Source organism: Mustela lutreola, chromosome 12 (genome assembly GCF_030435805.1).
Source record: "Mustela lutreola isolate mMusLut2 chromosome 12, mMusLut2.pri, whole genome shotgun sequence".
Lineage (NCBI taxonomy): Eukaryota > Metazoa > Chordata > Mammalia > Carnivora > Mustelidae > Mustela > Mustela lutreola.
Window position 1 is genome coordinate 53,093,749 of NC_081301.1, and position 22,407 is coordinate 53,116,155.

At 39.7% G+C, this 22,407-nt stretch overlaps 1 protein-coding gene across 1 annotated transcript in view; it reads left to right on the plus strand.

Moving 5' to 3' along the window:
• Nucleotides 1-22,407, plus strand: part of TTC39B (tetratricopeptide repeat domain 39B) — a 131,963-nt gene that overhangs the window by 18,284 nt on the left and 91,272 nt on the right. The window contains 1 exon segment of the mRNA XM_059141122.1: nt 19,737-19,771. Coding sequence (XP_058997105.1) covers nt 19,737-19,771 — 35 coding nt within the window.

The following is a 22,407-nucleotide window of genomic DNA, read 5'->3' on the forward strand; positions in this document are numbered from 1 at the left end:
GGTCTTACACTGTCTCACCACAAACTCCTTATTAACTGGAAGACAAAATAGTAACTGGTAGTGGAAATATCAGACAACAGGTTGGTCAGGTGATTAAAATTCATATCACCAGTGATGGCAGATGAATATCTGTGCCTCTAGATACAAATGACCTGACAGGGGACATGGTGTCCTTTCTCTAGTAGCCTAATCTGGGTCTAATCATGGGAAAACATCAGAGAAACTTCATCTTTTTTATTTTTATTTTTGAAAAGATTTTATTTATTCATTTACAAAGAGAGAGTATGTAAGCAGAGGGAGGGGCAGAGGCAGAGGGAGATGCAGACTCCCCTGAGGAACAGGGAGCCCAATGCAAGGCTCAAATCCAGGACTCTGGGATCATGACCTGAGCCAAAGGCAGGCACTTAACCGACTGAGCCATCCAGGTGTCCCTCAGAGAAACTTTAAATGAAGATTCTATTTACAAAAAAAAAAAAAAAAAAAGGAGAGGAGCACCATACTCTAAAAATAGCAGTGTCATAAAGGACAAAGACTGTGAGAATGTTCCAGATTAAAGGGGGTGAAGGAGACATGACTGTTACACAGACTATGTACTGTAGGGGGAAAATGCCAGAAAAGAAAATTGTTTGGGTCAGTTGACAAAATTGGAATATGGACAGTAGTTTTAGGTAGTTAAATTAATTGAAGTGAATAACTGTATGCTGGTTGTATAAGAGATTATCCTTATTTTTAGGAAATATACCCTAAAGATTCACAGGCAAAGGGCCACAATATATGTAATTTACTTTCAAATGGTTCAGAGAAATGGTAGCTAAGTAGCTAGGTAGAAAAGAAGGAGAAGGGGGGTGGGGGGAGAAGGGAGAGGAGATTATAAAGTAAACAGGGCAAAGTGTAAATAATAGAGGACTCTGGTTAAATGGCAAACAGGTATTCTTTTTACTGTTCATATTCTGGTAACTTCTTTAAGTTTAAAATTATTTCTAAATAAAGAGTTTTTAAGAAAACTTATCTAGGAACTGAAAGTGCTGTTTGGTTATCCTGGACATGAAGGTATGAAACAAATTCAGCTGAAAAGTCATGTTACTTTACTGTGGAGAAGTTTTTTTTCTAGGTATGTTGAATCTGCTAATTTTGAAGTAATACTTTAACCTTTTTTTATATTGTTCTAATTGTTCATTCTTTTTTACATTATACAAATAATACATAAAAGCATTCTTTTATGAAAGTTCTAAATGATGCAGAAGTCAAAACATGGTCTTTCCTGTACCATTCCCTCTCTTCTCCTTCTCAGAAGAAATCTGTGGTAGAGTTTTTAATAAATATATACATACACCTTTTCTACGATGAGGCTTTTCATTTAATGTATCTTAGAGATATTTCTACTCTTTGCTTTATTCTTTATGTAATGACTGAAGGGAATTGGGTAATGTAAATGTATCATTATTTATTTACTATTTCTGTATAGAAGATCATTTAGGTAGTTTCTAATTTTTTCCCAAAATAATATGTTCCATAATGTATATGTATATAAATATTATAGTAGCATAGAATCCTAGAAGTACTATTATTGTGTCAATGTATATGCATTTAATTTTTAAAATAGATACTGTAAGGCTGACTTTTAAATAGACTGTAACAAAGGTATATGTTCACTTTCCAGCATCTCTGCCAAGTATGGACTTTATCAGTCTCGTACATTTTTGTCAGTCATATGAACAAAATACTACTACTTTTTAGGTGCATTTTTTTTTTTTTAATGTGACTCCACCCCCCAGTGTGAAGCCCAACATAGGTCTTGAACTCAGGACCCTGAGCTCAAGACCTGAGCTGAGATCAAGAGTTGGGCACTTAACCAACTGAGCCACCCAGGTGCCCCCCCATCTTTTTTTTTTTTTTTTTTTAAGATTTTATTTATTTATTTATTTGACAGACAGAGATCACAAGTAGGCAGAGAGGCAGGCAGAGAGAAAGGAAGAAGTAACTCCCCGCTGAGCAGAGAGCCCGATGCAGGGCTCGATCCCAGGCCCCTGAGACCACGACCTGAGCTGAAGGCAGAGGCTTAACCCACTGAGCCACCCAGGTGCCCCCCCCCTTTAAGTGCACATTTCCAAGTTTATTGGCTGTTGGATTTCTTCTTCAGTGAACTGTATTTTCACATCCGTTATTGAGCTTTTTGGTTGTCTCTTTCTTATTGCCCTGTGAGATTTCTTTACTTATTATGGATAGTAATTTTTTGTCTGGTAAAGGAGCCTTAAATATTTTCTCCTAGTTATATGCTTGTCTTGGAAGTTTAAAAATTTCATGTAACCAAATTTTTCATTCTTTTCTTTATGTTTTGTGGGTTTTGTTTTAGAAAGATTGTTCCTATTTCAAGATTATAAAAAAATATTCTCCATACATTCATCTCTTATGTGTGTATACATGTGTGTATACTTAATCTATATCAAAATTTGTATATGGGTTTGATTTTATTTTTGTCCCAATAGAAAACCAATGAGCTTGGTAACATTTACTAAATAATTTATTTTTCTTTCTCCAATTGAAAAATGTAACTGAATCATAAATTTCTATATATAAAGAAATTTGTGTTTGTATTCTTTATTATATTCTATTGATCTCTCTCTATCTATCTATATCTGTGGCACAGGAACATATATGTATGTTCCTGTACCAATTCCACAGCTTTAATTTGTCCAGCAAAATCCTGTTTTCCTTTCAGATAACTTTAGAATTACTTATCAGATTTCTTGGCATGATGGATAGGAGCTCAGTCTATGGAGTTAGAGAGGTCTGTGTATAAACCATTTATTAGCTCTGGGATGATAATTGTACTTCTTTAGAGCAATGCTATCTGGTTTATATGAGACTATTTTAAAAAGCAAAGCATATAATACTTGCTATATAAACAAGCTAAATATTTTATATATTCTCATAGTGACAGAGATTTGATGTGTTCCGTAACAGTTTGGTATCTTATTAATCAGAATAGCCCAGGGACACTTGGGTGGCTCAGTCGGTTAAGCATCTGCTGTTGGCTCAGGTCATGATCCCAGAGTCCTAGGATAGAGTCCCTCATTGGGCTTCCCTCCTCTGTGGGGAGACTGCTTCTCTCTCTTTCTCTAGCTTGCTCTCTCTCAAATAAATAAATAAAATCTTTTTTTAAAAAAAGGAATAGCTATTACATTGACTTAAGTAACTAGTGTGTACATAAACATACACATGAACAAAATTTCTGTCTACAGTGATGTTTGAAGTGTAACAAAATGCGTTCGTTCATCCCTGGATTCGCTCATTTGTCTCTTTTTTTCTTTCAAGTAGTAGTTTGGGTGTAGCTGTCATGTGTTGGCATTTTGCTAGTTTGGTTCTGTGGGTATGCCTCATGGAACTTGTGGCTTTGGCCTGGAGGGAACACAGAAAACAAAATAACCATGTACCTAAGTTTGAAGTGAGATATATGGTGTGAGGAGAATTTGTATCTCCATAACTCTGGTTGGGTGTGATGAAGGTCATTTTGTTAAGTGGCACAGTTTGTTGAATTTACAAAATTTGTTTGTCAGAAGGTTTAAAGGCTTTTTTCCTTCAAGATTTATTCATTAAAAAAAAAAAAAATATATATATATATATATATATATATATTCAAGATTTTATTTTTATTTTAAGACTTTATTTTTAAAATATTCTATTTATTTATTTGACAGAGAGAGATACAGCAAGAGAGGGGACACCCTGGGATCATGACCTGAGCTGAAGGCAGATACTTAGACTGAGCCACCCAGATTTATTCATTTTTAAGTAGAGAGATTGGGAGTAAGTGAGAGAAGAGAGCATGAGGTTGGGGGAAGAGGCAGAGGGAGAAGCAGACTCCCCTTGAGCAGGGAGCCCAGGGGGTAGGGGTTGGGGGGGTGGGCTGGGTTGGGGGTAGGCTTGGCCTGGGGCTCTATCCCTGGAACCTGGGATAATGACCTAAGCCAAAGGCAGATGCTTAATTAACTGAGCCACCCAGGTGCCCCAATTTTAAAGTTGTTTTTTTTTTTTTTTAAAGATTTTATTTATTTTTGAGAGAGAGAAAGAGTGCACACATGAGCAGGGGGAGGGGCAGAGGTAGAAGCAGACTTCCTGCTGAGCAGGGAGCCAATGCAGGACTTGATCCCAGGACCCTGGGATTATGACCTGAGTGGCAGTCAGAGCCACCTAGGTACCCACTTTTAAAGGTTTTAATGACAGTGGGTAAAATCACAAATTCTGAATTTGAACTTTGGATCTGTCACTTACAGATGCTTTGTGACTTGGGCAAATTATTTAACCTCTCTGTGTCCAGTTTCATATTTGTAAAGTGAAGGTAATACTAAGCCACTTCAGAGGGTTGTTAAGAAGGACAAATGAGGGGCGGCTGGGTGGCTCAGTGGTTAGAGCCTCTGCTTTTGACTCAGGTCATGATTCCAGGGTCCTGAGATCGGGCCGCATCGGGCTCTCTGCTTGGCAGGGAGCCTGCTTCCTCCTCTATCTCTGCCTGCCTCTCTGCCTACTTGTAATCTCTGTCAAATCAATCAATCAATCAATCAATCTTAGGAAAAAAAGAAGAACAAATGAGTTAATACATGTAAAAGTATTTAGAGCAGTACCTGGCATGTAAGGAGAGCTACAGAACTGACACCAATATTATAATACCCTTCTTATGATATCAGTATCCAAATTTTTAAAAAAGATTTATTTATTTATTTATCTATTTATTTATTTATTTGACAGACAGAGATCTCAAGCAGGCAGAGAGGCAGGCAGAGAGAGAGGAAGGGAAGCAGGCTCCCCACCAAGCAAAGAGCCTGATGCCCGCGGGGCTCGATCCCAGGATCCCAGGACCACGACCTGAGCCAAAGGCAGAGGCTTAACCCACTGAGCCACCCAGGGCATCCCAATATCCAAATTTTTAACACTTTATGTGGACATTTTTTATATTAGCTTTTTTCCAAATTCTTTTAAAAACCAACTTTATGGAGGTATAATTTGCATGCATTAAAATGCATCCATATGAAGTATACAAGTTAAATTTCATAATTGTGTATACCCATTTAATCACCACTGTAATGGAAATCTTGAAGGTTTGCATCAGCCTCAAATACATCTGCTATGTGGTACCCCCTTTGCAGTTATTTCAAATTCTTTTTTAATGTCTTAGTTTTACCAGATTTTTAGTTTTTGTCTTTTACATGTTTAGAATTTTAAATTCTTAATTTCTTTTTTGATGTATAACATACTCAAGATACTAATTATATGATCTGCTCTACTAATTCCTTCTGGCAGGCTCTCATGCTAGTTTAAGTTTCCGTATTTAATTGCTTCTTTTTTTTTTTTTTTAAAGATTTTATTTATTTGAGAGCAAGAGCATGTGGGAGAGAGAGCATGAACAGGAGAAAAGGGGTAGAGGGAGAGGGAGAAGTAGATTTCCTGCCAAGCAGGGAGCCTGATGCTGGACTCAATCCCAGGACATTGGGATCATGACCTGAGCTGAAGGTAGGCCATTAAGGGACTGAACATCCCAGTTCCCTTTATTTGCTTCTTGTTAGAAACCAGCACATCAGCATTTCAGTTATGATGGGATTGATACAGTTAATGTCTTAAAATGTAAAGTTTATTTCTCTACATTATACAAATGTGTAGGTAAGGCATTTCGCTTGTTGCTGAAATTTTCTTTCTTTCTTTCTTTTCCTTTTTTTTTTTTTTTTTTTTAAGATTTTATTTATCTGTCAGAGAGAGGGAGTGAGAGAGCGTAAGCAGAGGGGAGCAGCAGGCAGAGGGAGAAGCAGGCTCACCTCTGAGCAGGGGATCCGATTCAGGATTCGATCCTAGGATGTTAGGATCATGACTTGAGCTGAAGACAGATGCTAAACTGACTGAGCTACCCAGGCACTCCTGAAGAAGAATTTAGTCTTGAGAGAAATGAGTAAGTTGGAGTCTTAGCCTTTTCTCCCTTAGAATGCCTCCAAAGCACAAATTTCCACGTTTCTGCTTTGCTAATACCTATAATTTTCATGAGGGTAGATACCCTCGGAGGCAAAGTACTTTCTGAGTGGTTTAGTATTTGGACACATAACTTTTCTCTGCAATATTAACAACAAAAGTAATAATTTAATGAGAGTTGACATTACTGAGTACTTCTAGACCAGATACCAAGCTAAACCTTACATAAATCTTGTGTAATTCTTTAACCCCACAAGCTTGGTATTGTTGCTGTTCCCATTTTACAATGATGAATATGAATCTTAGAGACTCTAAGTAACTTCTGCAAGACCACACATAGTCAATAAATGATGGAGATGATGGTGGGAACTCTATAGCCCATGTTCTTAGGCTTATTACTCTCTTGAATTTAAAGCTTGAAGGCTGTGAGCTTTTGGTAAATAACCTATAGTTAATAGATTTTTTTCCACATCTATTTCTTACGCTAGCCTCAAAACATAGAATGGGATAGGGAAAGAAATTTGATGTTTTATCCATTTGTGTAAGTATAAGCAAACTTTTTGGTAAAAGGCCAGATAGTATTTTCAGCTTTGTAGAACATGTGGTCTCACTTGCAACCACTAAACTGTAGAAAGCAGCCACAGACAATATGTAAATGATTGAGTGTGTTAATATTCCAATAAAACTTTATTTACTAAAATAGGCAGTAGGCTGGGTTTGCTGTGGTGGACTGATCTGTTTGGGGACACCAGGGCATATCAACCAAAGGGAGGTAGAACCAGGATTCTTAGTGCCAAGTGTTGTGCCCTACCCACTCCCCAAATGTCCAAGCTGTAGCACAGAGTACCACTCACCAGTGCCTTTAGGAGATACAAGTTCCAACAACGATAGGGTAATAACTAGTGTTTTGTACTCAGGATTTGTTCTACATGCTTTTTACTGTGTCATTTAATTCATGGACAATCCACGAGATGGGAAACTGAGGCACAGAAAAGGACAGTAGCTCACCCAAGGTCACAGAGCTAGTGAGTGATGAAACTGGGATTGGAACCCACTTGACTTCAAGTCTTCCTTCCTTATCTCTCCTGAATTTTGGGTTTTCTCCTTTAGGTCTCCTTTGAAGCTGTATTCTTCAGGAACTGCCTCTTCTGAGCACTCATATTAAATACAAGAATCTGTGGTCTATTTCAAGGCATTTACTTAATAGCAGAGCTGTGAAAGGGAATGCTAACTTTGCCATTTTTCTGTAATGGCTGGAAAATTTGAGGGTCCAGCAAGATGATGCAAGAGGTTTTATTGTGCTCATCCTTAGGCTGCACTGGACTTTCAGCTGTAGGAACACCTTATTATTTATTCATTTATTTATTAAAAGATTTTATCTATTTATTTGACAGAGAGAGAGAGCGAGTGAGCATAAACAGGGGAACAGCAGGCAGAGGGAGAGGGAGAAACACACTCCCTGCTTATATATTCAGGGAACCAGAGGTGGGGCTTGATCCCAGGACCCTGGGATCATGAGCTGAGCTGAGGGCAGCCACTTAATGACTGAGCCACCCAGGCACCCCTGCAGGAACACTTTAATGGTAACAGAAAAAATTGTTCATTAGTATCTGCTAATTACGTTGTTAGGTGCATTAAATACATTATCTTGGTTAAACCTCATAACAGTGCTATAAATTAAGTGGTATTAAAACAGTTGCACAGATGGAGAAACTGAGGCTCAGCTGTGGGCTATTGGATATATAAATTAAATCTGAGTCTCAGTTTCTAATTTAGACATAATAATGGTCTTATCATAAAGTCATTATAAGATTAAATGAGTTAATAGATGTTAAGGATTGGCGCTCAGTTGTGTTATGTGTTACTATTATTATGAGAACATAGTAGTAGTAGTAATAGTAGAGGTGAAAAGCTCACTTTTTATGATTGTCTGTGAATCAGAAATAAGCATCCAAGAGTCCAGTATAGTGTCTGGATGTTGTTAAATGGACTTTATAATTATTTATTGATAGAAAGAGACTATAAGCTGTGTTTCTTTCCTTTTAAATATTTTATTTATTTGTCAGAGAGAGCACAAGTGGGGTTTGGGGTAGGGCAGAGAGAGAGGGAGAAGCAGACTCCCCGCTGAGCACGGAGTCCGATGTGGGACTTGATCTCAGGCAGACACTTAACCGACTGAGCCACCCAGGCATCCCAGCTGTGTTTCTTTTAATTTTAAAATACTTCCACTAGTGATGGCTTCAAAATTCAATAGTTTAGGGGCGCCTGGGTGGCTCAGTTGGTTGAGCAGCTGCCTTCGGCTCGGGTCATGATCCCAGACTTCGAGGATTGAGTCCCACATCAGGCTCCCAGCTCCTTGGGGAGTCTGCTTCTTCCTCTGACCTTCTCCTTTCTCATGCTCTCTTTTACTCATTCTCTCTCAAATAAATAAATAAATAAAATCTTAAAAAAAAATTCAGTAGTTTAAAATGTTAAAACTCAGCCTGTTGGTTCTGTTTGTTGCTGTTTACTTATTTTGTGTAAAATTATTCCCTTGCAGAAATGGCATGTCCTTGATTTTGTCTGTTTACAATAGATTAAGTGGGGTTGGCACCAGAGGACTGGAGTGCTTGACATGTTAAGTGGTTGGCAAGATTCCTATTACCACCATAAAAATGGTAGCTGAGGACTATGTGCTGGTGAGCAAAATAATGTAGTTATTTATGTTAAATTGAGTAATACACAATTGTAAAAAACATTTAGCATATGTACTCTTTTTTTTAAAAAGAGTTTATTTATTTATTTTAGAGAGCACGCATGCATGTGCATACTAGTGAGGGATGTGCTGGGGAGGTGGAAGGGTCAGAGGAAGAGGGAGAGAGAGAGAGAGAGAGAATCTCAAGCAGACTCCCTGCTGTGTGCAGAGCCCAAGGCGGGTCTTGATCTCAGGACCTTGAGATCATGACCTGAGCTGAAATCAAGAGTTGATGCTCAGTCGACTGAGCCACCTGGCTACCCCTACGTATGTACTCTTAATTACACACCAGACATCACTATGCACATGTTACATTTGTTACATAGCCATTCCTTTGTGGGATTATATCCAAAGCCACATATACTTTATTTTATAATGGTAATTTACAGGATTTGTTCAATGTTGATTTTGAGCATACACAATTTTCCTTTTAAAGGCTCATCTTAGAGCTTAACCCCAGCCATAGCTGCAACTCAGCTTCATATTTATAGTGAAACGCAGAAAGGGAAACTCTTTTCCCCCTTCATAAAGTTAATGGTTTCTTTCTTCCTCTCTTCCTTCTTTCCTTCCTTCTTCCCTCCCTCTCTCTCTCTTTCTTTTCTTCTTTTCCACCACCCTCCTCTGTGTTAGAAACTAAAGCAGTGCTGTGCAGTTCAGTTGTTGTTTGTGAGAGTGACATCTGGTGGTTTCTTTTTAATTCTTTTTTTTTTTTTTTAAAGATTTTATTTATTTATTTGACAGAGAGAGATCACAAGCAGGCAGAGAGGCAGGCAGAGAGAGAGGGGGAAGCAGGCTCCCTTCTGAGCAGAGAGCCCGATGCGGGACTCGATCCCAGGACCCTGAGATCATGACCTGAGCCGAAGGCAGCGGCTTAACCCACTGAGCCACCCAGGTGCCCGGTTTCTTTTTAATTCTCATGGTCTCTCTCTGCTTGACTAGAAGTTCTCCGAATTTGCTGAGAATCATTGTGTGAGCTGCTGTGCTTGATACTTAACACACTAAGTAGCTTCTTCTTCTTCTTCTTCTTTTTTTTTTTTTTTTTAGATTTTATTTACTTATTTGAGAGAGAGAGAGAGCACAAGCAGGGGGAGCAGCAGGCAGAGTGAGAAGCAGGCTCCCTGGCTGAGCAGGGAGCCTGACTTGGGGCTTCCTCCCAGGACCCTGGCATCTTGACCGGAGCTGAAGGCAGATGCTCAAACGACTGAGCCACCCAGGTGACCCCACACCAAGTAGCTTTTGAGGATCAAGTTAGTACCACTGATTTGGCTCAAACTTTGAAAGGCCCAGCATGCCTTTTAGATATAGTCCCTCTGAATGCCAGCCTTCTGGATTTTGTTTTAGCATTTATAATGGACAAAGAGCTGCCTTTCTGGGGAGATTTCTGTTTAATTCAGAGAGTTTCGGATTTTGAGTGAGGGATGATATCTGTGCCATCTTCTTTGCTTTAGTCGTGAGGAGGCTTGAACCCTGAGAAGTTGGGTGTATTAGCCAAAGTCACGTTGTTGGCCAAGGTCACTTTGCTTCCCAGTGAGCTGAGGTCCTGGGCTCTCTGCCCATAAGTTATATTTATCATGCTGGGTAATGCACCCAATAGGAAGGGTCTGGGCATTAAAAGATGTGAGGTGAAGGCATTTTAAGAGGGAAGAAGTAAAGGCAGTTGATATATTTGAGCACCTATTTGCTATGAATATTCCACATCCAGTTTTCTGTCTCTCTTCCAAAGGAGGATGCAGAATCTTCAGTGTGAACGTTATTGAGGAAATTCATTGAGGGATCTCAGGTTTGTCTCGTGAGTCCACTGCTGAACATCTAGTATCCTGTGGCACTAGGATTCTGTTTTGAGTCAGACCCGTTGACATGCATTATCTCACTAGCATCCTTGCAGCAATCCGAGGAGGTGGTTGGAATCCCCATTCTATAGACGTGGAAGTGGAGGATTATGGGGGCGAAAATCTTCCAGAGTTGGGTAGAGCTGATGTTCTGACACAGGCAGGTCTAAATAGAACTTCCAGGCCTAAGCCAGTGTGATGCTTGAGTGAATCATTGAATAAAACGTCACTCACCAATGTGGAATGGTTGCTTAGTAATTAGTGCTCAGTTTATTTTTGTGTTCAAGGTAATCCTTCCTACTTAACTGTTATTCTGTATCCCCAATTTTCACTATCAGATCTGTGATTTTCAGTAAATGTGAAACTTAAAACAACTTGTGGGGTAAAATGAGAGTACTTTTCTGGCATGAGAGGAACTAGAGAACTACATTAATGCTGTACTTGGAGAGTGTGTGAAATTATTTTCAATCTCAAGTGATAAGTGTTTAAAATAAAATCTTTTTTAAAAAAATATTTTATTTATTTAGTTGTCAGAGAGAGGGAGGGAGCGCACAAGCAGGAGGAGCAGCAGGCAGAGAGAGAGAAACAGGCTCCCACTAAGCAAGGAGCCTGATGTGGGGCTTGCTTCCAGAATCTTGGGATCATGACCTGAGCTAAAGGCATCTGCTTAACAAACACACCTTCTAAGACTCAATTTTTTTCTTCTGGCAGCTGACTTACTGTTTGTATCATTAACATTTTAAAAAACTCTATTTCTAAAGAAGTTTATTTATTTATTTAAGTAATCTCCACCTGGCCTGGGGCTCAAACTCATGAAGAGTGCATGCTCTTCCAACTGAGCCAGCAAAGTGTCTCTAAAAAACTCTGATTTGAATAATATTTGAAAACCTCCAATTTTTTACTTTGTGTAAAATCAGGTTTTACAAACCTCCTGGGCAGATTCAGAAGATTAACTGTCATTTTTTTTTTTTTTTTTAAATCTGCTACATTTGAGAATTATGTTGTAGTCTAATCTTTTTAAACCTTGGGAGGGTCACATTTTGTTCACTGCAAATGCTAGGTGGAAACTCGGAATGTGAGTGTCTAGTATATCGGCCCCAATTGATTTCCTTCCCTTTGATTAAGAGCCCTGTGGGTCAGTTAAGCTTTCACAGAGAACTTGCTTTGATGTTAATCCTCTAATGAGAATGTGAGCAGTGTTTGCATCCTTCCTACCCAGTAATGGAGATGCTGAAGCTGGGCTCTGTGTTTGGCCTCGGTGGGTTTCAGGGCTTTGCTGTTCCCTCATACAATATGAAAAAAAAAAAAAAAAATTGTAGCATTGCATGTAAGACACAGCTGGTGGTAGCCTTCTGGATGCTGTTGGGGTTTATATGTTCCAGAAAGCCATGGACTCATTTTTGAGCTTGACAGAGATTACAGAGAAATGGATGGCAGGTGTGAGCAGAATGAAAAATTATTCCCGAGAGGTGAGCTCAGGGAGCATATATTTTTTAAAAAATTCTTTGCCCAGTCTTTCTTCTAAAAGTCACTTCATGGACACACAATAAAGCTGTCTTTTATTTATTTATTTATTTATTTATTATTATTATTATTATTTTTTAAATATTTTATTTATTTATTTGACAGACAGAGATCACAAGGAGGCAGAGAGGCAGGCAGAGAGAGAGGAAGGGAAGCAGTCTTCTCGCTGAGCAGAGAGCCTGATGCGGGGCTCGATCCCAGGGCCCTGAGATGATGACCTGAGCTGAAGGCAGAGGCTTTAACCCACTGAGCCACCCAGGTGCCCCAATAAAGATGTCTTTTAATTGAAGTAACCCGATTTAGAAAAATCAATACTTTGTTGACATTATAGTGGGGAATAATGTCACTCAAGTTTATTTCTCACATGATTCCTTTAACTAGCAATGTGCCTCTTGTTTTTTTTTTTTTTTAAAGATTTTATTTATTTATTTGACAGACAGATCACAAGTAGGCAAAGAGGCAGGCAGAGAGAGAGGGGGAAACAGGCTCCCTGCTGAGCAGAGAGCCTGATGCGGGGCTCTATCCCAGGACCCCGGGATCATGACCCGAGCCGAAGGCAGAGGCTTTAACCCACTGAGCCACCGAGGCCCCCAATGTGCCTCTTCTTATGTGTGAAAAGATTTACATCTAATATTTGAAAAATCCTCCCGGTATGTCACTGTGAAAAACTTCAACAACACATATCAGTCTGTTTTCCCATTTTGAGCATTTTTTTAAAAAAATTAATTGTATTTTATTTTAATTCCATTATAGTTAACATACAGTGTTATATTAGGTATATAATATAGTTGTGAAATATAGTGGTTCAACATCCATTTTGAACATCTTGGCTCACCAGGGGGGAAATGCCATGCAGAGGAGTATTTGCAGCCCTTAGGACCCCATCACCCATGGTTATTCATCTCTGCCCCGGTTTTGGGGTAGGTTTGGACATCCTCTTTATGTGTCATGTCCTGGGAATGATCCAGACATGCCCCAGAGCCAGGGGTAGAATCTGTGACTTGTCAGAGTTCTTGGCAGCACTAGGGTTCTTTGAGTCCATGGTACCAAACACACAGCTTCATTGGTCAGTAGAATGGAATGTTGGGTGAAAGCTCCAGTGAAGAGGGTCTGATGCTTGTGGGGTGGGGATGGGGGTCTCTTACTGAGAGGAAGGTGTCTACAGAACCCCATCAAACCTTGTCATCCTAAAGAACAACAGTTCAATTAGAACACGGTAGCATCAGCCAACAGACCCAGGAAGTCATCCATATGAGAGAGGGAAAAATGGAGGCAGAGGTAGAGGAGGAGGAAGAAGAGGAGGAGGAGGTAAGGGAGAAAAGAAGAGAAGAGGCCCAGAGAAGTGATTCAGCCTTTTGGATTTGTGGTACCTAGTTTTAATTTTCATCATCTTTCTTTCTACTTTTTCTTGGAGTAACATTTGGCACATAGTCCTTCTCATACTGCAAAATGAAATAAAATTTAGAAGGAAAGACTTGAAAAGTTGTAAATCCATTGGGTCTCTTCGGAAGTTTGCATAGAGAGTATTTATTTATTTATTATTTATTCATTCATTCCTTCATTAATTCATTTATGAGAGAGTGTGCTTGTGCATGTGTTGGGGGTAGGGGAGTGGCAGAGGGAGAGGGAGAGAATCCCAAGCACACTCAGTGCAGAGCCAAGGTCGGGCTTGATCTCACGACCCTGAGATGATGACCTGAGCTGCAATCAAGAGTCGGACCCTTAACCGACTGAGCCACCCAGGTGCCTCAATACAGAGTATTTAAATTACTACTGGTAATAGCGTATTTGTCATCTTTACTCTTTGCAATGCCCCACTAGGGATTAACAGAACGTAAGCCTTTTCATCACGGGTATTTTCATTATTTAAGATTCTTAAATAGACATTTGTTAAAAACCTGCTGTCACTTAATGCACTTGCATGCATTTTGCCACTCAGAATATGATGAATGTAACAAATTAAGATGAAATTGCTTAAAAAGCCTTAGTAGTTGATGCAGCACCCCCATCCCCTTCCTCAGTTCTGTGTCTCTTCCCATCTATCTGGGGACAGGGAGAGGTTTCAGGCTCCCTACCCTGCAGGAGTGGGCTCTGGAGTGCCTGCCTTGCATCCAGAAGGTCCTCCAGGGGATCTTTCACATACAGGGTTAGCCCATTTGCTAAATTGTAAAATAAAACCTCTCAAGGTAAGGACCTTTCCTCTTAAGACAAGGGCGCTCAGCCAGCCAGTCAGCAACGATTATTTGCTGAGTCTATGAAGTGCAAAGTGGTATTCTGGGTTATAAAGTGGATTCAAAAGGAGTACGATGGCCCTTGACTCCAGCCAGGAAGACAAGATAGGCTCTGGAAAAAGTCAGGTGCCATTTTGAGGCAATGCACCATTAGGAGCCAGATGTGGGTCAAATAAGCATTTGTTATACTGTGCTCAAGGGTAGCCACTCCTCAGGGTTGGCCCAGCATGGGCCTGGGGAAGGCACATGTAGCAGCCTTCCAGGAGGAAACCAAACACAGCGGCTTTCCTATGAGCATGTCATATTTATCAGCAGCATGATCTCTCCTCTCTTACTGTCTTTCAACCAGAAGAACTCTGGATGCTTCCGTGATTATATGTGTTTCCACTGGAGTCCACCTGGTGAGCCTACCCAGGCCTGGAAAGTTTAAGGGAAATAGCTTGTGATCACTGGGGAAATAAACATCAGCAGTGGAGAAGCACGGGGAAGTTAGTGGTGAGTGGAGAAACAAAGAGACCATAGGTAGAGAAATCTAGGTATGCTCTGTGGAGAATATATGTGGATTGTGCTGGGTGGGAGGCTGTTGACTATTGGATCTAATGCCGGGCCTGAAAGGCTTGATGGGAATCCACAGAGGAAGAGAGCTCCCAAGGCAGCAGCAGAAGAGGGGTAGAATTCGAGCTGGGTGTCAAAATGCAGAGAAACAGAAGGAAAAGGAACCCATTGACTCCTGGGTATGTGTTACGGGAAGTCTGAGCAGAGGTCTGTGACTGCTGGTGTGTCTTCCCCCAGCAGAATCCACATCCGTTTTCCCACAGATCTGGGAAACCATATTTGCACGTACCTAGGGAAAGAGGGTGTTGTCACTGTTCATGTATAATTTCCAGAAATTACAAATATAAGTCCCACAAAGATATGAAATGAACATGTCAAAGTTTTATTTGACCCATCAGTGGGGAGAACCAATGAGATGGCAAACTGATTCAAAGAGTATTTGAGGAACTGGGTATTTATAGGCTTAAAAAACAATGGTAGATTAAGATTGCTACAGGTCATATGTAAACCCAGGTAAGGTCCTGCAGGGTAATAAAACTATAGTCTATAAGGTTTTCCTGCTATTGAGAAATCTAGAAGTTAATATGTAACCTCACAGTGCCTGCATTCTAATCGGATAGTAAATAGTCAAGTCAAGCACAAGGATATTCTCCTAGAGAATGAGATAGTCCCTGGGAGGAATTAGTCAACAATGCTGCTGTATGACTTTGAGAAGATATGCTGTCCCTTCCCCTCCCATCCTCTTACCTCTCTTGCGCAACTGCCTAAGTTGCAAGTTGTGGATAATTTGGACATTAAAAAATACCTGGCAGTTAAAGATCTGAGATTGAATCCAAGTTCCTTCCCTGTAATATTGATCAGGTAATTACCTATGATTTACCCGGATTTACTTGCTGTGAATTGGGAGGAGCAAGCGAGATAACTTTTGTGAAATGCTTGGCACCTTATAGGCACTTGTTCAATCTTAGTACTGCTCTTTACCTTTCTTCTTTTAAATATAAAGATTTCATTTATTTATTTTAGAGAGAGAGAGAGGGAGAGCACATGTGAGCAGAGGGTAGGGGGCGCAGGAGTGAGGAAGGGAGAGTCTTTTTTTTTTTTTTTAAAGATTTTATTTATTTATTTGACAGACAGAGATCACAAATAGGCAGAGAGGCAGGCAGAAAGAGAGGAAGGGAAGCAGGCTTCCTGTTGAGCAGAGAGCCCTATGTGGGGGCTCGATCTCAGGACCCTGGGATCATGACCTGAAGGTAGAGGCTTTAACCCACTGAGCCACCCAGGTGCCCCATGAGGGATGGGGGGGAATAATCTTAAGCAGACTCCTAGATGAATGGGAACCTGGGGTTAGGCTTGATCTCATGACCTTGAGATCATGACCCAAGCCCAAACCAAGAGATAGATGCTCAACCAACTGGGCCACTTAGGCGCCCTACCTTTCCTCTTTTTAAATAAAAAAAATTTCACCTTTTGTCTGTCTATCATAGACGAAGTTCTTTTTCTCTCTTTCTTTCTCATCTCTAGTTTATTAGAATAATACCCTAGAAATCTGGTGGATTTTCTCCATTTCTTTTTTTTTTTTTTTTTTTTTCAGATTTTATTTATGTATATGAGACACACACACACAAATACACAGAGAGAGGGAGAGAGAAAGCGAGTGAGTGCACAAGCAGGGGGTAGTTAGCAGAGGGAGAAGAAGAAGCAGACTCCCTGCCGAGCAGGGAGCTCAAAGTGGAACTGATTCCAGGATCCTGAGATCATGACCTGAACTGAAGGCAGATGCTTAACTGACTGAGCCACCCAGGCATCCTGACTTTTTCCATTCCTCATGGAGATATTCTATTCAATTTTCATTATTCATCTAAATGGAAAGAATAGATTTCTCACATTCTTTTAAAAAAAAAATTCTCCAACTTCTATCTTGAGATGTAATTAACACTTAGTATTGTGTCAGTTTAAAGGGTACCTAATGATTTGATACATGTACTTATTGTGATATGAGCCCTGTAATAAGGTTAGTTACACTGTCCGTCCCCTTGCAAGTGTGTGGTGAGAGCTTTCAAGATCTACTCTCATAGCAACTTCCCCATCTACAAGGCAGTATTGTAAACTATGGTCATCATGTTGTATAGTACGCTTTATTTAGGGAACTCTGCAGATGACAAAAGTAGAGATGTTATTGTAATGAAGATGACTTCTTATTTGATATACTTCAGTTTTTATTTTTCCGAGGGAGTAGTTCTTGCATAAGAATAAAGCCTTGTCTCCTTTTATTACTTTTTATTTTATATTTTAAAAAGATTTTATGTATTTATTTATTTGAGAGAGAGAGATAGGAAGAGAGCATGAGCAGGGAGAGGGAGAAGCAGGTTGCCTGCTGGGCAGGAAGCCTGACACAGCGCTTGATCCCAAGACCCGAAGATCATGACCTGAGCTGAAGGCAGATGCTTAACCACTGAGCCTCCCAGGTGCCCTGCCTTAGCTCCTTTGAGATTAGGAGATGACTTTCCGAATTATACCTTTTGCAGGTCACTCCATAAGTATTTCCGTGTTTTCAGTGTGCCCTGTTTGGGTAGAGGTTTATAAGGAGGGGAAGGATGCCCAGTAGCCTTCCAGGAGTGTGACCTTTACATTCCCCCTTAATTGGGAAAGGTCAGCCCAGGTTGGGGTAACGGTGGTGCCAGAGGGACTGTGAGTTGATGTCTGATGTTATCACAATAGATTGGGGTTCCTGGAAAGCAGATTTATCTCCTTCTCTGTAGCCTCTTGCATGATAGATAACTTGTGTGCCAGTATGTAAGACATTGTGCTAGAATTCAAAGTGACAGAATCTGTGATACCAAACTTTGATTTGGAGAAAGGAGTCTATTTATAATTAGGATTTAAAAAAAAGATTTATTTATTTATTTGTTTGTTTAGAGATAAAGAGAAAGTGAATGTGTGCGGGGTTGGGGGGAATGGTACAGAGAGAGAGGGAGAGAGAATCTGAGCACAGAGTCCAACGCAGGGCTTGATCTCACCACCCTGAGATTATGACCTGAGCCAAAGGCCGACACTTAATCCACTGAGCCACCCAGGTGCTCCCCACTAATTGGTCATTTTTAATAGAGTCCAGAGAAGCATCTTTTCGCTCTTGGCTTAGGTTCTTTTGTTTAGGACTAGCTCATTTCTCTTCTAGTTGGTTTTTAAACTTCTGCTTGCTGCAGGAAGAGTGTGATTAAGATTGGGTTGCCCTTGACTCCACCTAACTCCCAATGTAATAGATGAGTGGGTCAGGGATCCCAAAGTCTGAATTTCTACCACTACTTACAGTGTTGTTTGTTCTTAGTGTTTATACATTTTTTTCCGTTTCTTGTCTAAATGTAGAGCTTGATGTAGTCTAAACATTGTTTAGTACCCATTGTCACATAAGGGAAAAGTTCTATAACTCTCTTTCCTCATTTCTGCATCATAGCTATAAGTGAGGTGATGTAATCAGTGCCTTGATGGGCTGAGCTCAGTTTACTCATTCATTAGGTCACTTGAATTTATTGAGCAACTACTGTGCCCAGCCCTGGTGATTTTTCTGTAGTCATAGGAAGTAAGAACCTGCTCTGGTGGAGATAGACTGTAACCAAGGAAGTAACCAAGATGATTACAGATTTTGATAAATTTTATGAATGAAATAAATCAGATGATGAGAAACTATAAGCTGCTATTCTCAGTAATTTTAATTGAGGTTATTAGAGACATTCTCCTTGTGAGCTGGGTATGTAAGGGTGAGAATTGAGTCAGCCACAGGAAGAGTTGGGCGAAGAGCATTCTAGGAAGGAGAGCATGGTGAAGAGAGGTGTGAGATGAGTTTGGCTTGTTCAAGGAAGAGAAAGACAGACCTGCACACGAAATGGGGCCAGAGTGTAGGTCACTGGAAAGGTGGTCAGAGGGTGGTAAGCCATCTGGGGCTCTGTAGATCATGGGAAGGAGTTCGGGTTTTTTGTTAAGTGCAATGGAAAGCTCGTAATGAGGTCTAGGACAGTGACATGACATGAGCTTATGAAAAGAGGGGAAAGAATACAGCTGATGTGTGAAGACTTGGATAGAGGGTGTCAGTCATAGGAGTGGGGAGACCAGTGAGGTCCTGTGCTTGGGTATGGTGGTGGTGGCACAGACATAGGGAGTAAGATGCTTTGAAGAGCGGACTAAGTTGTGGGAGTTCCCAAATATCTGAACGAGGAGCGTGCATTGGATTTTCACAGCCATGAGGGAGCTCTATGTGCGTGTAAGCTTGTGAATGGATGTGAATTTGTGTGCACATGTGTTCATGACTGTGAGTTTGAGTGTGTGTTGGTGTGTATCAGTGTGAGGTGTGTGTGTGGCTTTATAAGTGCATATTAGTATGCACTTGGGTTTTATCCTGTTGTAGCTTTTGAACAGGCAGGCCAGTGGCACGAGGGAAAGGGCTGTCTTCTCTGGTACGATTAACCTGGGTAATGTTGGTGGCAGGAAGACTAGCCAGGAGGTTGGTGGAGCTGGATGTGAAATGAAGGCCCAGAGGATGCTAACTTGGCCATGGAGCAAGAGAAGACTAAATTGTGTAAATCCAGGTGTTGTTTTATTCTGTATATGGTTGAATGAAATTGAGGAGTGAAAAATAATTCCATTAAAGAATTCACATTCTTCAAAGAAGCCCAGTGTGATTGCTAGTTTTCTCAGTCTTAATTATTAAAAAAAAAAAAAAAAATTAAACCTCACTAAAATTCATTTGCTCAATTTCTTAGGAAGACAGGCCGTTAGTGAAAGTTGAGTGAATTTACTGCATCCCACCCACACTGTCCCCTAACTCTCACCCCTGCAGTTCAGTACATACTCATTTTCTCTGTATTTGGAGTTCTTAATTCCTGGGAAACTCACTGTATTTTTGTTCCCCTCTAGGACATCTTTGAAGATGCAATGGAAACCATTTCTATGTGAGTAGTAACATGATAAAAATATATAGTAAAGAAAAATTGATGGCCCTCTTATGTAAAATGTGTAAATATTTCTTTATTATTTTTTGAGAGTTGTGACTACTCCCAGAAAGAGATCACTGCTCTGTAATTCAAAAATTATGATGTGATAATGCTTAAGAAACAATCTATTTAGAGTTACTAGCAAATCTATTTTTGAGTATTATTTCTTATAACCTTAATTCGACTAAAACAAAAGAAGAAATGTTTTCCAACAAATTTAACTTTATTTGTTTATACCCAACCCTATGACATCTTGTTCACATATGTTTACATGTGTGACCTCATATTGAGGATTTCGCTTTTGGTGTGCACACAATTTTATTACAAGCATTTCCTGTAAGTCTGTGTCATTTTTGTACTGATTTTATATGATATCCTATTAGATCAAGTGGAACACCACAATTATTCATTTCTCCTTTGCTAGACATTTAGGTTGTTAACTGTTTTAAAAACTTAAAACTAAGTAATGAGTATTTTCATGTATATAGCTTTGTCATGTTTTTAATTATCTCCAAAGATTAACTTCACAGATGTAGGATTATTGGATTATAAAGGATAGAGATTTTTATTGCTCTATTATTATATGCAATATGTTTAAAATTTTTATTTATTTATTTTAGAGAGAGACAGCATGAGCGGGAGGGGCAGAAGGAGAGAGAACCCAAAGCAGACCCCACGCTAAGTACAAAGCCCTATAGGGGGACTCAATTCTAGGACCCTGAGATCATGTCAGTGAAACCATGTCAGTGGCTTAACCAACTGTGCCATCCAGGTGCCCCAAATATATTTCAAATTGCCTTTCCAAATCAGTCAGCTTGGGCCACTGTAACAAAGTACCATAGACTAGGTAGCTTAAATAATAGAAATCAACTTTCTCATAGATCCAGAGACTAGAAGTCTGAGATCAGGGTGCCAGTATGGTTAGGTTCTGGTGAGAGCACTCTTCCTGGCTTGCATATGGCTGACTTCTCTTGGGTCTTTACATGACAGACAGACAGACAGAGTCCTCTTCCTACAAAGGCACCAATCCCATGATGGGAGTCCTACTCTCAGGACCTGATTTAAACCTAATTATCTTCCGAAGGTTTCGTCTCCAAACACCATTACAGTGGAGGTTAGGACTTCAGCACGAGAATTTGAGGGACACAGTTTATTCCGTAATACTTTCCAAAGAGTTTTATTATCAGTTTATGTGGTTACCAATACTGTGTAAGTGAAGTGGTTTAAAATGTAGCATCACAGGGTGCGTGGGTGGCTCAGTGATTGAGCGTCTGACTCCATTTTGGCTCAGGTCGTGATCTCAGGGTCGCGAGGGTTCCATGCTCAGCAAGGAGCCTGCTTGAGATTCTCTCTCTCCCTTACCCTCTGCCCCTCCCCCTGATCACCTTTGCTTTCTCTTTCAAATAAATGAACAAATCTTAAAAAAAAAAAAAAGTAACATCACCACTGGGTGCTATTTGAAATGGTTTTGCTACTCAAATAATAACTAATTGCTTATGTTTTAAAAATTTTTCTTTATTACCATGGTTTACCACATTGTATTTCCTTTTATATAAGGTCTAGTCTTCTTTTATATGTTTAATTTTTTCTCTGTCTTACATACTTATGAACATTAAAACAGATATACAGTTTAATCTTTTGTTTAATATATATATATTTATTTAAAGGTTTTTTTTTTTTAACTTATTTGACACAGAGATAGAGAGTACAAGTAGGCAGAGAGGCAGGCAGAGGGAGAGGGAGAAGCAGCCTCCCCGTTGAACAGGGAGCCGGATGTGGGGCTCAATCCCAGGAACCTGGGATCATGACCTGAGCCAGAGGCAGCTGCTTAACCGACTGAGCCACCAGGCTCAACCTTTTGTTATATTTGCTTTAAATATTTTCCCTAATTTCTATTTTTCTTTATGTTAGTTACACACTTTTATGTTTTCCAAAAGCTTTAATGTTTATATTGTTGAATAAAAGTTTGTTTATATGATTTAAAAAGAAAAAGTTAATTGTGATTAGGACTAAAAAATAAGCTCTTTATTTTGGAATAGTTTTAGATTTATAAAATTATTGTGAAGGTAGAACAGAGAGTATTTGGAAACAGACTTGAATTAGTCATAAATGGGTATTACAAATTCTAGGGCAACCACCAAGAGAAGGGAAGATATATACCTGATATATAAGAAAGAAGAGAAAACAAGATCATATAAAATAATTAAAATCACAGAAAGCAGAAAAAGAGTAGAAGACCAAAATAGGAACAAAGAAGGGTAAAAAATAGAAAATAGTAATAAATATGTTAGAGACTAATCCAACCATATTAATAATCACTTTGAGTATCAGTGGTCTGTATGGGCCAATTAAAAGACAGAGATTATCAGCCTGGGTCAAAAAACATGATCCAACTACATGTTGTCCGTAAGAAACTCACCGTAAATATAAAGACACATATAGATTAAAAGTAAATGGATGGAGAAAAATATACCAAGCTCACTAATGAAAAAAAAGCAGGAGCGGCCAAATTAATTTCAGACAGAACAGACTTCAAAGTAAGGAGAGTTATCAGAGATTAAGAAGGACATCACATAATGGTAGAATGATCAGCT